The sequence below is a fragment of the Alligator mississippiensis genome, chromosome 6, assembly GCF_030867095.1.
Source record: "Alligator mississippiensis isolate rAllMis1 chromosome 6, rAllMis1, whole genome shotgun sequence".
NCBI lineage: Eukaryota > Metazoa > Chordata > Crocodylia > Alligatoridae > Alligator > Alligator mississippiensis.
In genome coordinates, this window is record NC_081829.1 from 101,162,775 (window position 1) to 101,177,880 (window position 15,106).

Consider the following 15,106-nt stretch of genomic DNA (forward strand, 5'->3'; position numbering starts at 1 on the left):
CTGACCCCTCCCCAGTGCGGCATGGAGTGCAGAGCCAGACACTTGTTTTGCCCCATGGCTCTAGCTTTGCTTTGGTTCCCAGACCTTGGAGGCTGCTGTTGCAGGGAGACATCTATAGAAGTGAGTCCCAGTTTCCCTCCTCTTGCTGGAGAACGGGGGCAAGAATGAGACACTGCAGGGGGCGGACCCCTGCCAAATGCCAGGAGATGGGCTGGTCCCATGTCTGTGGGGACAGGCTCGAGGTCCAGAAGCTAGGTCCCAGCAGGGAAGAAAGGGAGGACATTCCAGAGTGCGACTTTAATTTTCTTTCCATTGCTAACACAATGTGCAAGTCCATCAGTACCCATGTGTTTCAGTTGCACTGGCACAGTGTCCTAATAAACACCCCTCCTAGGCCTTGCTTCCTCCGTGACCAGCACAGAGTCATAGCAAAGCCAGGCTGGCAGGGCCCCCAGGGGGTCACATTCAGTCCAGCTTGCTGCTCCAGGCAGGATCCTCCCCATCTAAACCACCCCAGACAAGGGCTTGTCCAGCCTGCTCTTAAAAACTTTGGGAACAGCCCTTTGCCCACTGGCAGAGCACTGCCGTGCTGCTGGACAGCTGCACAGCCTCTGCTGGACCTGTTTCCCCAGGGGCAGGAATCAAGGGCTAGCTGTTTGCACGTGATCCTTCACCATCGTTAGCAATTCCTGGAGAGTTCAGCAGAGCTGGGCTAAGAACGTGTGACCCAACACACAGGTCCATTACACGGAGGCGACGGGACAGCCCTGTCTGGACCGGGTGCTTGCTTTGGGCCTACGCTGGGCTAGGGCCAGGCTCTGGAAGGGAAGGATTCCTCCCTGTAAAGGACATTTTGCCTCCCAGTATTTCACATCTGAGCCAGCTGCTGGCACCCAGCTAAGGGCTGGTGTCTGCCTCAAAACCTTGTGACCTCAATCCTTAACCCCTCACATCAGCTTGTCCCTGCTACATGTTCAGGTGTGTGGCCAGCCCACCTGGGTGGTACCCAGCCAACAGAGCTGGGGTGCAGGATGCTTTGGGGAGCTGCAGGGGCCAGGAGGCAAAGGGGAGCAGCTGGACTTAGACCGGTGCAGCTGCCCCACTCTCAAGGGAACCTGAAGGCCTGCTGTGGCTACTGCAAGGGGAGTGAGACCAGATTTCTCTGCAGTGCAATGGCACTGAGATTTCAATGGCAGGTGCGGCCCTGAGATTCACCTCCCAGCATCTGGGTGCCCCTGAATCACAGGGATCGCTGCCATGGGGACCAGTGCTCTATTGCTGTGGGCAAGACAAAGCCAAAGAGCAAAGGTTCAGGGAAGAAAGAAGCTGCTGCTGCTGCTTTATGTGGCCTGCTCTTGAAGGGGGCATTATGATATGTCCCTGGCAGGGAAAGCTGGAGCCTGTAGTGTGCACACAGCGTGCGGCCCGTCAGTGCCAGGCATGGATCAAAGAACAAATTCCCTTGTAGAGTCAGCAGCGTCAGTGAGAGGCAGGTGGGGCTCTGCCGGGTTGGGCTGGTCCTGCCAGTGAACTCAGAGGACCCCACGACAGTCTGCACTGCAGGACCCGAGTCTTGCTACACGATGCCCTTCCTCAGGCACCTTGGCTTGCGGAAGATGCACCAGCCCAGCAGCAGCGCACCCACCAGCACCAGGGAAGACAGCACCATGAGCCCCACATAGCCGGCATGGGAGAGGGGCCGCATCAGGGGCTGCTCTGCAGGGATCATGTTGGTCAGATTCAGCATATAGCCCAGAGTCCAGCCTGCATCACTGCTGCCAATCTGGAAAAGAGGACATGAAGCAACTGAACCCCAAGGGCTACCCAAAGGGCAGACAATGGGCTGGGGTAGAGCAAGGGGTCTGAAACAAGGTGTGTGCGTGCACCAGGCTAACACCCCTGCAGGGAGTGGGTTGCTGTATGGGATGGGTGGTGCCACAGGCGAAGCGAGGCAGACAGCCCCTGCATACGTGAATACCTTTCCCAGGAACTGGATCTGCTGCCACGTCTCCAGACTGAACTCATAGCCAGTTTTCAGCAGGGAGATGATGTAGGTCCCTGAGAAGCAGTATTCACTGAGGTACTTCTCCTTTACCTGGGGATATGCTGCCTTCACCTGGAGGAGGAGCAGAGGGGGTCAATCACCTGCTGAGACCACCAGGTTCATACAGGTCCGGCTTACCCTGAGACATCGCTCCATGCACAAGGGGCATCTCCCGGTTCCTGTTCTACTGCCAGCATCGATCTAAGAGGCCTGGAGGCTGTTACCAGCTGTACAAGACTAGGGGAATATGCATGTCTAAACAGACTCTGTGCGGGGACCCCTCATCTGAAGAGATAGTTTAGCTGAACTAAGGCTTCCTTCCTGCAGTCCTGAAGCTGGCAGCAGCAGACCACAGAAGTTATTCATGCTGGAAATCAGAGTACAGCAGACCCCTGCTACCATGGCTGCCATGAAGGTGAACTATCAAGGGAGCACGAGTGGGGAGCACTCCAGCTGCAGGGCTCTGTGCTGGGGTCCTCTGCACCACTGCAGGACACTGCTGTTGCTGATGGGCACCACCTACCTCAGACCAAGGTCTGGAGCAGAAGTTCTTCATGGTGCTTATCGCGCTATTCAGCGGGGCCGGGCTGCTGTCTGCTGACAGGTTCAGAAAGTTCATCACAAAGTAGAATGCAGAAAATGCCTGGAAGGGAGAGAGATCTTTGCTCTAGCTTGGGCAGCCGAGTCCTAACCCACAGTGCATCTCAAGAACATGAGACCTGCTCAGTGAATCAAGGTGCTTGAGGCAAACGGTCCCAGCACGCCATCGTACTCTATACATGTGGGGGCTGGGAGGAGGATTTTGCAGCCATGGTAGTTAGGATTATGGGCACCAAGTTTTCACCCTCCCATAGAGGCTGCATGTGGACGAGGGACCCAGTGTTCACTGTTTACTATTACAGGCAGGCTTGGTCACACTCTTTGTTCTGAAAGCAGCTTGACACTTCCCCTCAGATGACCCAAATTTTCAGCTGCTTAAATATTTAGCAAATGTGGCTAAATATCATGGGCTGGGAGTCTGATTTTGAGGGGTGCAGGAACCAAGAATGGATGGGGTGGGAGTGGGCACAGCAAAACCATTCAATGGTTTCAGAGAAGGTGCGAGGAAGGTGCTGTGCTTGTTTCTGGGTGTGTGACCCTCGGACACACTCTGCTCAGGAAAGGCTTTGGCAGGAGCAAACACCACCATGAGGCTGCGTAGCTAGCAGGTCTATTCATCTTGCAAACTCAATGACATGGCCTTGTGGGGACACAGCTATGTGGTGTCTGGCATTAATAGCTGAGGAAATGGGTCAGTGCCCATTGCCCTGGTGCCAGCAAGCTGAGCAGACAAGCACAGGGAGCTCAGTCTAAGCAGGCTGGTGATTCATACTCAAAACTAGGGATCGACGGAGGCTGAGGCCCAGCGTAGCCTAGATCTTGTCCATAAGGTGAGGGATGGCTCAGCTCCAGGCAGGGACCTGAGCCAGCACACAGCACAGCCAACACTGGCTCACGGGCACAACAGCTGCCTGCCGCTCAGGCCTGTGATGGGCAGTGTCAATGCACGCCTCGGCCCTTGCACACGGGTTCTGACTAAGCCTTACAGGGTCTCTCTGTACAGCAGCAGCCTCTCTGCACAGCCTAACCTCACACCCAGGCCCGCACCGCCCCCGTCCCATTCACTGCAACATCCTGCTGGCAGCCCCACCTGCCTGCGTCCATGCAGGACCCCGTTGCACAGAGCACGTCTCACCCGCTGCTTCAACCACGGCTCTCCAAGCATCGCTCCAGGGGCTCCCTCTTTTCTATTGTACCAAATGCTTTTCATTTTTCAAAAGCTCCTGCTGAGCCCCACCTGAGCTATCATCAGTCTCTCAGTGTCAGGGGGACAACTCCCTCCTCTGGTCAGCTCTTACTAGCAGCTTCACGCACCCACCTGTTACACTTCCTAGCAAACAGCACATTCATGCTCTCTCCTGTGCTGTCCCTCACTCTTGGACAAAGCCCCCACAAACACCGGCAAGACTCCCTCATTATCTTCCTTCAAACCCTTCCTCAAACCTCTCCTTTGCCACAACACCTGCAATAACCCATGGCTGTGCTGATCCTCCGTTTGGGGGACTAAACGTCGTCTCGGTGCTCTGAGCTCCCCGTGCACATGAACTCTCCACTTTCTTCTGCCTTTGGCTCAGATCGTAGCTCTTTGGAGCAGGGACATTTTGGCAAGTGTCCATCGGGGCTATGCCTGTACCTAGGCATCCTTGTGGTCCCCAGCAAGGGCACAAAGGCAGAGCAGCTGCCACCCTGCCATTTCCTGCAGCCAGCCGAAGCCTCCAGAATGGGGATGGAAAGCAGCTTAAGGAACTCATACAGAGAATGATAGCTACTGCAGGGCGAGGGGCTGCTCAGGCCTCTTGGGCCGTGTGCCAGCATGAGTGTCCCTGGAGGGGACTGGCTCACAATGCCCTCTTCCAGGTGATGGGTGGAAGACATGCCAGCTGCTAGTACCTGTCAGACAAAGGCTACAGCAGGGCCCTCCTCAAACCTGACAGCACACCTCGCAGCCAAGTCTGGTGTGTGCCACTTTACGAGTGGGCACAGACTGCTCCATGCAGCAGCCCTGCAGATTTTGGCTACAGCATGTCCTGGATCCATGCAAGGAGGATGTCTAGACTCCGGTATGGGGAGCCTGGATAAGCAGGGAGGGAGGTCCATTTACCGGCTGACAGCAGACTGCATGCACCGAGTAATGACAGGCCAGTCTGGAAGCCTGGTCCTGCCAGCATTGCCCTGCTGGGCCCGGGGCAGCCTGGAGCGTGCAGCACCCCTGCCTGCATGGATGGCGGCATTCAGAAGAGCGCAGGCAAGGCAACCAGCCTCAGCCAAGCTCAGGCACCATTTGTGGACCATTTCACATGAAGGCCCCATGTCACCGCCTGTATGAAGTGAGGCCTGCGGGAATCACCGCAGGCATGATGCTTGCTGCTCTTCTGGCTGAGACTCTGGCCTCTCGGGAGAGATGGCAAAGGGTCTGTTCCCAGGGATATCCTCCTGGGGGCTCCTCAAAGCTGCAGAGGTCACAAGGGTCCCACACCGGGCTGATAAGCCTGCCTGCGTCAGGCCCTGGGGAAACAGGTTCAGGAGGAGTGGGAGTGGCTGTGCCAGGGGGTGGTGCATCAACACTGCCATGGGGCCGGCCTGGAGCAAAGACCCAGCCTGGCCCCATCATTGGTATTGGCCTGCACAGCAACGAGCTGCCACAGCTGCTCTGGGAAACCTCTTCCACTCAGAGAGCAGGTCCCGGTGGACACCCCCTCCAAGCCAGGTTTCCCTGAATGGGCGGGCGTAGTACCTCTGTGCAGTTCCCACCCAACCAGTGTCCAGGTGCGCAACTGGAACAACACTGGGTTTGGCTGGCTGCACGTCCCTGGTATTGGGACATACCTGGGCAGCCTGGGATGTCTGTTGTGGGTCCTGTTAACCAGGCTGCCAGCTACGACCTTCTCAGCCAGAGGATGAACCTGGCCTGGTCCCACCCAGCTTTGGCAACTGCATGGGAGATAAGCAGAACGGGTGGGAAGGTGTGAAGCAGGACTGGGCTCCACAGCAGACTGTGGTACAGTGCTGGAGTCTGAATTTCAGGGAGCTTGGCCTCAGACTGGAGTCCTCAGGGATGTGGTGCCCTGGCACTAAATAGCCCATGCCCCAAAAGGACAGATGCTCTAGAGTCACTTGGCCTTTGTCACAGATCCCAGACCCTCCAGTCAGGAGACCCAGTGCACCGTGGTTGCCAGGGCCATAAGCCGTGTCTCTGACTTGGCCCCTTATAGTGCTATGTGGCCCTTCCTTGCCAGTCTCTCTCAGTTCCTCCTTGCACTTTTGCAAGAACAGGGTCACCTGGTCCTACATGCAGAAGCTGCACTTGGTGAGCGAGGACTGCTAGCTTGTGACTCGGAAGAAGAGGCAGGCTGAAGAGCAGGCCAGAGAGGTCTTTGTGGTATCCTCTGCAACACGGCCCTTTCTTGGGCTGCAGAAAGAACCAGTGACTCGTGGTGGGATGCAAAGAGGTGTTTGGAGCACTTGGTTGGGAAATGGGGCATTTCTTCACTCATTTCTGGCTGGAGGGAAGTGAGACAGCACCCTGCCAAAAGCCTGTGGCAGATCCAGCATGCCCTTGTTCTCAATTCCTGAAGGCAGGGTAAGGGCCAACAGGAACATCTGCTAGGGGTGCATCCTTCTCCACAACAGCAGCAACCTCTCCTGGGATTCAGGCTAGCACAGGAAGGGCAGGATTCACAGCCGATACACCAGCCAGCCTCCTCCTGCCCCCGTGCTGCGTGGGTGGCAGGTGTGAGGGACGTCCCCTGCCGGCTCTTCCTTTTTTCGTTGTTGTTGTTGGGTTTTTTTCTTTTTTGAAACAACCACCTAAAACCATCAGTGTTCATTCCCAGTGCCAATGGGGTGGAGGACGTTTCTTCACTAAAGCAGGGTCTGAGGCCAGTTGGACACAGGCCAGGCTCCACCTCAGCCACAGACAGCGAGGGGGAAGAGAGCAGGGCTCTGGCCCTTCATGCTACACAGGAGCATGAGGTGGCTCACGCTGCATGCACAGCCCCCGGGGCACAACGTAGAAGTCTCCAGGCTCACGTGCATCCTCCAGCGAGCCCCACACCAACACCAGTGCCTCAGTGTTCGCTGTGGCCAGGTCTGAGGCACCCGTCCATGAGTCTTGCAGTTCTCTGCCCACGTGCTACGTATAGGAGCATTTTGTATGCACATTTATAAACAGCCCCCAACACAAACAGCTTCCTCTTCTCCACCCAGGCCCGTGGCTTAAACCAGGCCCATGCTTATGGCTCCTGCTCTACGTGAACACGATGGACTAAAGAGATTCGACAAAAAAACCACAGACTCACCCCAAAGTGCCCTTGTAATGGAGGCTGGAAAATCCCATTGAAGGAGCATTTGGAGTAAGGACAAGAGGTTTTGTTGAAGAGCTCCTCGATGCGGGTTTGGCAGGCCTGATAATCCCCACTCCCCACAACGTGGAGCTGAGGGAACGCGAGGGACTGCTTGTAGTTAGCTGTACAGGGGCTCGCATAGAGGTCACGGATGCTCACGTTCCTCTCGTAGCCAGTGTGAAAGCAGGGATCCTGGAGCCGGGCCGTCTCGGCGTTCTGCAGGGAACACACCCAGGACATTACGCTCAACTCCAAAGAACAGCGCCACCAGGAACAGCGAGAGCGGACGGATGTGAGGAGATGGTGCTGATGCAAGGCACCAAGACCTCCCTCTGGAGAGGGGATCAGCATTAGGCCAGGACCCAGGGGCTGGGCGCTGGGTCCTACCCCGTCACGAGCTCCCCATGCCACAGTTCACCCCAAATCAGCCGCCATTTCAAAAATGTCATTCTTAACTTCTCTGGCCCTCAGTGCCCTCTTTAGATGATGTTTTCTCCTCCGCTGTTTGTGGGGCCCAACCTCTGGCTACGCTGGCTGGGCCACCGCGGCATGCGCTAAGGCAGCATGCCACAGCTGGAGAAGGCTGCAACATCTGCGCTGCAACCCCAGATGCTCTTACCTGCAAGTCTCTGACCAGCTTCATGCGCAGAGCCTGGTCCTTGCCGTAGCACAGGAAGCTGTGCGTGTACACGTTGTAGCTCTTGCCATAGAGGCGGAAGTGCAGTGAGTTTTCTTGAGACTCGCTCTGCTCCTGCTCTGGCACAAAGGTGATCTGTGTGGAAGCCCCACCGAGGTCCAGGGCTCCAACCGTCTCCTTGATGGAGGTCAGCTTGGGTAGGAAGTTCAGCCAGCCCGACTAAAAAGAACAGATGTGTGAGAAGGCTGAAGGGTTTGGGAGAAAGAAGGAGGTAGGAGGAGGGCTGGGAGGAGAAAGCAGAGGGAGAAGAGACCTGGGGTATGGCCTGGGGATCAGGGCAGGACAAAATGCATGTTGAACACGGCAGAGCTATGAAATGGGCATTCAGAAGAGAGAGCGGATGGGCCAGGTCTGATATGAAGCCCGTGTTCATGGGGGGCTGATAAAGCTCATAAATATGTTATTTGATACATTAACTCCAAAGAGTCCCAGACACTTCCCAAATGCTATATAGAGGGATCAGTCTGCCAAGAACTGAAATGCTTCTGCCTCTAGGGTAGAACTTGGCAAACATTTAACGGAGTGCAGCAGTAACTCGGGGCAGGAAACAAGGGGGAACCCTTGTGTACACGAGGCTGCAGGGGGAATTTGAGGCACTTCGTGTCACTGCGCTGACACCAGGTGTATTCATGTCGGAGGTGTGGGCCACACTGTGCCTCCAGCCCACAGGCAGAAGCTGCAGCACTGAGTCTCCCGACCAGTCCCTGGCAGCAGGATTTAGTGACGCATGCTCTGGGATCACTACTGATCCCAAGAGAAAAGCCCTGCACAAAGTTTGGGTGCCTGCAGAAGCCCCCGGGCTAGGGGTGGTCCCCGGGGACCAGCAGCTGCATTCTGCCATGCTTTGTCGATACGTTACCTGCTTGAAGCTGCCCAGCAGGTAATTGATGGTGATCCAGCCATAGGCTCCTTCCTCCTGGCCAGTGATAATCCTGGCACCCTGGAAGTTGAAGGGGGATGAGCGGAGCCTGTTCTCCACTGCAGACAGGACCTCCATTGCTACATGCCTGTTCTCCAAGCTGAAGAACAGAGGAAAGGACTGAAGGACTCTGCTCTGTAAAATCTTAGCAGCCCCTTGGCTTTGCTCCAGGCTGCTAGTCTCAGCAAAATAGCTGTGACAGGCCGGTACGGCCGAAGTGCACACAGGCTTTGACATCCTGCATGTTAGCGACACCACTGCTCACTGCCTCACGGTCTAGGTCGCCCACCCCACCCCGATGCTTGCTCATGCCTGCCAGCTGTGCCTGCCTGCCCCATTTGAGGGGGCACATCTTCCAGAAGGAATCAGCCCAGTGGGTGTGTTGCCAGCTGCCGCCTCACCTTTACAGAAGGCACGCCAGCCGGCCCCAGCAGAAACTCCTCCGGAAACACCCAGCCAAAGCCGCCCAGGGCAGGGATGAGGATATAGCCCTGGGGGTCCTTGTCTGGCTTTCTTGTTGGCTACATCTAGGCTCTGGGCTGCCCCCTCCCAGTGTCCCTGGGCTGGGCCTGGCAGAGCACATGAGCACTGTGTAAGGACAGGATGGGACGGGGTGGGAAAGAGGTGAGGGGAGGAGAGAGAGGGAACCTGGTGAGTAAGAAGGGGGAGAGTGCGGGGAATCGGGTGAGGAGGAGCAGAAGGCAAGGACGACTGGCAGCAGGATCCTGGAGATGCCACCCTCCCCGACCAGGCGTTTGCCATACCTGAGCAGCCGCATGCCAGCCGTTGCTCCGAGATAGACAGGCGTCTCCTGGTGCTGTTGCTGTGGAACCACCTCCTGGGCTCTCTCCAAGCAATGCTGCAGGGAGCGGCTAGCGTTCTGCACAGCCTGGGAATACCCCGAGATGCCTGGGCCTTGGGAAAGGAAGGAGGGGCATCAATTTCTTGCTCTCCAGATATCACCCTATGCACCACTCCTGCTTTCTACTACAGCAGCAGCAATATCCAGGATCCTGTTAAACGCACCCGTAACACCTATCCGACTACAAACAAGGACTTGTCCCACAGACTGCTAAGAATCCCATCGCAAACGTGATAAATGTACTAGGCAGGAACCTTCATTCCCATAGACCAGGGGTGGGCAAAATGAGACCCGCGGGCCGGATGAGGCTCACCAGGCCATGCTATCCAGCCCACGGGGCCCATAAAAAATTTAGAAAATTAATATTTATCTGCCCCTGGCTGCCTATCATGCGGCCCTCAAAGGCTTGCCAAAACTCCGTAAATGGACCTCTGCCCAAAATAATTGCCCGTCCCTGCCATAGACCCTGCCCTACAGACCCGTGACCTGCAGGGGTCACATGCATGCCCACAAATACGGGGAGAGGGCAGAACATTTGTTGAAAAACCCTAGCCCAGAGAGGGACCCAGTACAGCACGTGAGGGGCAGCAAGGAAGCTAGGTGCGGTGGAAACTGTTAAGGAACTGCACGCACAGCAAGCTGCGGCAGGAACTAGGAACAGCACGGGACGGAGAGCGATGACTGGATGCTGTAGGATCAGGCCTGGGGGTCTTAGGGGAAGCCGCCAGGCCACAAGGGTCCCAGCAAGACCCTGGCCTGGAAGGATGCTAATTTGTGTTGTAACCCCACTGAAGCCTGAACCGGAGAGCCCCTGGGACACACAGCGTGAACAGCCATGAGCCTTAACTGGTTCCCTGAGGGTCCAGAAGGAAGTGCCATGGTTTGAGCTGTAACCAGAAAGCTGCTGTTTGTGTTTGCAACCATGCCCATTCTGGCTAGCTCCAGTAAAGTGTCTGTTACCTTTAGCCATGGTTGTTAGTGCCCACCTGGACTAGCATCAAGAGGGCCTAGCAACAACAGCATCTTCACACCTGTCTGCATTACAGCATGTGCTACTGGTACGTCAGTAGCTCGGTGTGCCACAGCACTGCCTAGTTCTCACTGCTGCAGTAAGTTTGCAGCCCACAGGCACCACAGACCTCCCCTCGCTGCCCATGCCTCACTGCACCATTGCGATGCCCCTTGGGATAGCCACCTCCGCATGTAGTTACACATAGCGCAGTACCCAGCTCTCCTCATCCGAGCAGCAGAGGCACCACTGGTCAGCAGCTGGGTTAGTGATGCGCACACAGATCAGCAATGACAGGCTTAGGCTCATTTGCAGGTTTTAAAAAAACAGACTCCAAATAGCAACTTAAAAACCAAGCCAAGCCCTTGGGTCAAGTAGCCGTGACAGCCCCTTCCCCCTACTCACCCATCTTGGAAATGCATGGGCTTGTACTGTGGCCTCCAAATCAGCTGATTTCACTTACTAAAGGATTTTTTTCCAGCAAAGTCACTAGTAAACTTGTAGATGATGTAAAGCTGGGAAGTGGTAAACAACACCAGGAACAGCTCAGGTCACAAAGAGCAGTTGGAATTGCCTGGGACGAAGGGCTCATCTGCACAACATGTGTTGTAATGCAGTCTGATGTAAGGGCACACGGCCAAGTCTTGAGGGTGCAGGTCACATGGATAAAATGTGGGTTAGGATAGGGACTGGGGTTGTGGTGAGCTCCCAATGCCATGGGGTGGGTTAGAGAGTGACAGCTACCCTTGGATGTGTAAGCAGGGTATAGGTGAGCTGGAGTATACAGCTAGAGGTGACACCTCCACTGCAGAGAGAGATGGTTAGTCATGTTGGCTGAAGACGGGCAGAAGGAAGGGAAGAAATGCTCCCTGTGGTTATGGCTTTCCAAGTGCTTTGTGTACATTAAGGAATTAAGCCTCACAGTCCTCTACATAGGCTCTTAATATGCCAAATCCCAATAGATTTGAACACTGAAAACCTGCCACCGACGCAAACATCAATTAACCTTTTCTAATACTGGAACATAACTGAATGAGAGACAACTGCTGACAAAACTGAGTCTGTAAGATGGTGATTCTGATTTCCTTACTCCGTGCTTGTGAATCACAGTCAACTGATAGCCATCATGTTAAGAAATTGAGCCATTTCCATCTCAAATAAAATGGCAAAATAGAAACCCAAGTACTGAAGTCCTCTGGTGACAAAAATATGCCAAACAGCGATGCTGTGGTTATAAAGGCACAATGAAGATGGTCTGTACTTGTAGCTAGGGTGACTGGTAACTGGCTCCCCAAGAAAACCTTTTATGGAGAACTGTGCTCTGATCAGTGCTCCTGGGACTGGCAATAGGAAGAGAGAGGAGCTGTTCACAAACACTAAACCAATGCAAAGCTGACGTTCAGAAGAGGTAGCCCAGGAACACGACACTGTACAAAACGGGCCACATGCTTTGAGAGCCAGCATGTCAGGGGTGCAGAGTGAAGGCATCTCCATCAAAGTGTTCGACCTCAGATCCAGCCCTCCCAGCTCACCGCTCCCAGCAATGTCTCTCCAGTCAATAACTGCACATTCCAGGCAAATAACGGGCTATCGGTGGCTGGTCATCTATGATGAAGGTCAACGATGCAGCTGAGGATGTCCTATCTGCTGTTTTGTGCCATGGAAAGTCATATAAGCAGAGACCCAGAGGAATCGTGCTGTGCAGAGGCAGGTCTGCAGGGACGTGGGGATAAGAGCTGCCTGTAATGGGAGGCAGCATCTCATCCTGTTTAGCAGGAGCTGGCCAGGTTTAAGTCAGTCGTGTGCTGCTCACCACCCACCCACCCCCGAGGCAGATGGCACATCCCCATCAAGAAAGGAGGGAAATGGGACTGGATTTCTGAGAAGGAGGATCCAATTTGGTGCAAGGACTGTTTACAGCAAGTCCCAAACATGCCATGAAGCATTTGTTGCACTGCCCACTCCGCGGAGCTCCTTCCCCTGCTGTACTACTGGCTCTTCCCCCGGCCCCCGCCCCGCGGCCCCCACGGCCCTCTGCCCCACAGTCTTACCTTCCACTTTACACACTTCTACCTGCTGCACCACCCCAGTGTCATTCTCCTTCTCTGCTGGCCATGTGTACACGTACAGGTTAGTGTGAGACGAGCCAGCATCCAGCACAATCCCGTACTGTGAACAAAATGGACTGGTCATTTCCCCTGGGCTGAGGCAGACAGCAAATGCTCTCCAGCAGGGCTGGGCAGTGGCTGGGCTGGTGCAAAGGGAGCACTCGTAAGAGCAGCTGCGTGACAGCAGAGCTGCGTCAGGACGGTAACAGCGAGGGCCTTCAGGAATACATCCTGCTGCTTGCCTTGTCCTGCGGTACGAAGTTCCCATCAAAGCAAACAGAGCAGCTCAGTCATATTATACTGATCACTAGGTGCATCCAGGGGGAAAACTGCCAGTCCACTGCATCCCAGAAATCAGCTTGTTTTTATGAGGACATTTGAAGAGGGGGAAATTGCTGAGGTGTCGGGAGGCATCAGGGGAAAAGAGCAAGACCCCGTGTGCAGTTGCATGTATTGCAGCTCCCTAAACCCTGCCCCTCACTGGGATGTGCTTTCTCCTCCCAAGGCCCCTCTGCAAGGTACCTTAATGTTCTTTGGGAGCCGCTGGTTCTGGGTCACTGCCACGGTGATTAAAGCGATCACAGCCAAAACAAAGAGGAAGCCCAGGATGAGCACAGCCATCTTCGGTTTGGTTGAGGCCATCTTCGGTTTGGCACCTGTGACCACAGCAAAGAAGAGTGTGTTAGGGACCACAGAGAGCCCTGGACACTGCAGCCAGCGGTGCTGGAGCAGCTAGCGGTGCTCTCCTGTCCTGCTGCAGCCCTGGCGTCTGGCAGCCTGGACCAAGGAACTGAGCAGAGGCAATGGTGGGACGCAGCAGACACAGCGGGGACTGCAGATACAGGGCAGCATCCGGGAGTGTGGATACTGCAGCAGCCTGGGTGCACCTGTCCCTGCACACTGGCCCTCATGCCACAGCTGAGGCAAGCCCTTGCCAATAAAACAGGAACATGAGGCTGGGAATGGAAAAAGTTCTGGTTCTGATGGCCACTGTCACTCAGCCACCTGTGGATGCAGCTTTCATGTCACCACAGAGCAGCGCGCCCCCCACCCAGTCCCCCAGAGCCAGCCCCAGTGACTACCCGTTCCCCTCTGCCCTGACCCCAGACCAGCCATAGACACACACATGCCCCTGCCCAGTCCCCCAGGCCTTCCTGTCATCCTTCCACCCCTCGGTCTGGTCCTCAGCACCAGCTTGTCACCGTTCCCCCCCCCGGCCCAGCCCCAGGCACACACAACCTTGCCTAGTCCCCCAAGTCGGCTCCAGTCCAGGCACCCTTTGGGACGCCTACTCCTCAATTGCACTGCTCATCCTGGCACCAGGCACCCCTGGCTGAGGGTCCCATGCCCTGGAGCAACTCCAGTCACCCTCCTACCCCTGATTCCCAGTCTTTCCAGCTCTGCCCCTGGACTGGACTTTCATCCCTGGGAATCTGTGTGTGGACAGTGAACATTATTGAAATCCCCTCTGGTCCCCTTCCAAGACATCACCACTGCAATGAATACTCATTTCTGCTGCACCCCAGCCCTGAATGCTTGTCCCCCCCACCCCATATCCTCTGTGGGGGACCTCTCAGAGGAAGCATCTGGCCCTGGCTCCTCCTGGCAGCAGACACAGGTGGAGTTGGCCTTGCTGGTGGCCCCGAGCTTTCTCTGTGGTGGCAGTGGGCTCCTTTCAGGGCTGTGGCAGGCTCCCCTCCATCCCAGCTGCCAGGGATGCAGCTGCCAGACCCACATGACTTGCAAGCACTCTGCTCACCCCCATCTAAGGAAACCTCCCCCTGTAAGGGCAGTGCTGTCCCCTGACACTCTGGGACTTTCCCCATCAGCTATTCCCCCAGAGGTGCAGATCTGGGAAAGCAGTACATGCCCTTGCCCCCATACCTACCCAGAGTCCCAGGAGGCCAAAGTACAGCCCTTGCACTCAGAATTGCCAGTGTCAGTGAGAGACTTTCATACATGGTCATGGTCAGCACAGCCAGCCCTCCCTTGCCCCCCCAGCTCAATGTTGGAGCCCAGCCCAGCTGTGCAAGCATGAAGCACCACCCTCCCAGATGCTGGAACCCAGCCCAGCTGTGCAAGTATCAAGCATCACCCTCCCAGATGTTGGAGCCCAGCCCAGCTGTGCAAGCCTCCGCTTCTAATTTTGGTCTCTCTGTGTTTTTGCCGGGGCTCCCGCTGGCTCCATTCAGCCATCGGTTCAGGTCTGGAGCATAAACAGGATCTAAAGTCTTCTCTGGCCCCCACTTAGCTATCACTGAGCATAACTCTGGCAGCCATGGCAAGGCTGGGTGATCCCACAGCCGCATGTCTCTACGCTAGACAGACCGCACCAGGACAGAGCTGCACTAACATAGGAAGTAGCCAAGGAAAGCGAGGGCTCAGCACTGTCTCTCTTCCCGCACAGACCAAGGGCACAGGGCAAACGAGACTTTTTCCACACAGATACCACATCGAATCGGGGCCTCCGAGAGGATCAGAGCTCAGGGGAACAGCTGCCTGCCAGGCACATAGCCACAGGCCC

General features: G+C 55.8%; 1 protein-coding gene across 9 annotated transcripts in view; it reads right to left on the minus strand.

Moving 5' to 3' along the window:
• Positions 1–282: 282 nt before the first annotated feature.
• Positions 283–15,106, minus strand: part of ENTPD1 (ectonucleoside triphosphate diphosphohydrolase 1) — a 50,073-nt gene continuing 35,249 nt past the window's right edge. For all 9 annotated transcript variants that reach the window (XM_019497652.2, XM_019497653.2, XM_059730303.1 and 6 more), the window contains 9 exons: positions 13,105–13,238; positions 12,526–12,643; positions 9,368–9,518; positions 8,544–8,703; positions 7,607–7,843; positions 6,943–7,203; positions 2,568–2,687; positions 1,979–2,116; positions 283–1,783 (listed from right to left, as the gene is read on the minus strand). In XM_019497652.2, the coding sequence (XP_019353197.1) occupies positions 1,577–1,783; positions 1,979–2,116; positions 2,568–2,687; positions 6,943–7,203; positions 7,607–7,843; positions 8,544–8,703; positions 9,368–9,518; positions 12,526–12,643; positions 13,105–13,238 (1,526 nt within the window). In that variant the 3' untranslated portion in view covers positions 283–1,576. The remainder of the gene's footprint in view (positions 1,784–1,978; positions 2,117–2,567; positions 2,688–6,942; positions 7,204–7,606; positions 7,844–8,543; positions 8,704–9,367; positions 9,519–12,525; positions 12,644–13,104; positions 13,239–15,106) is intronic.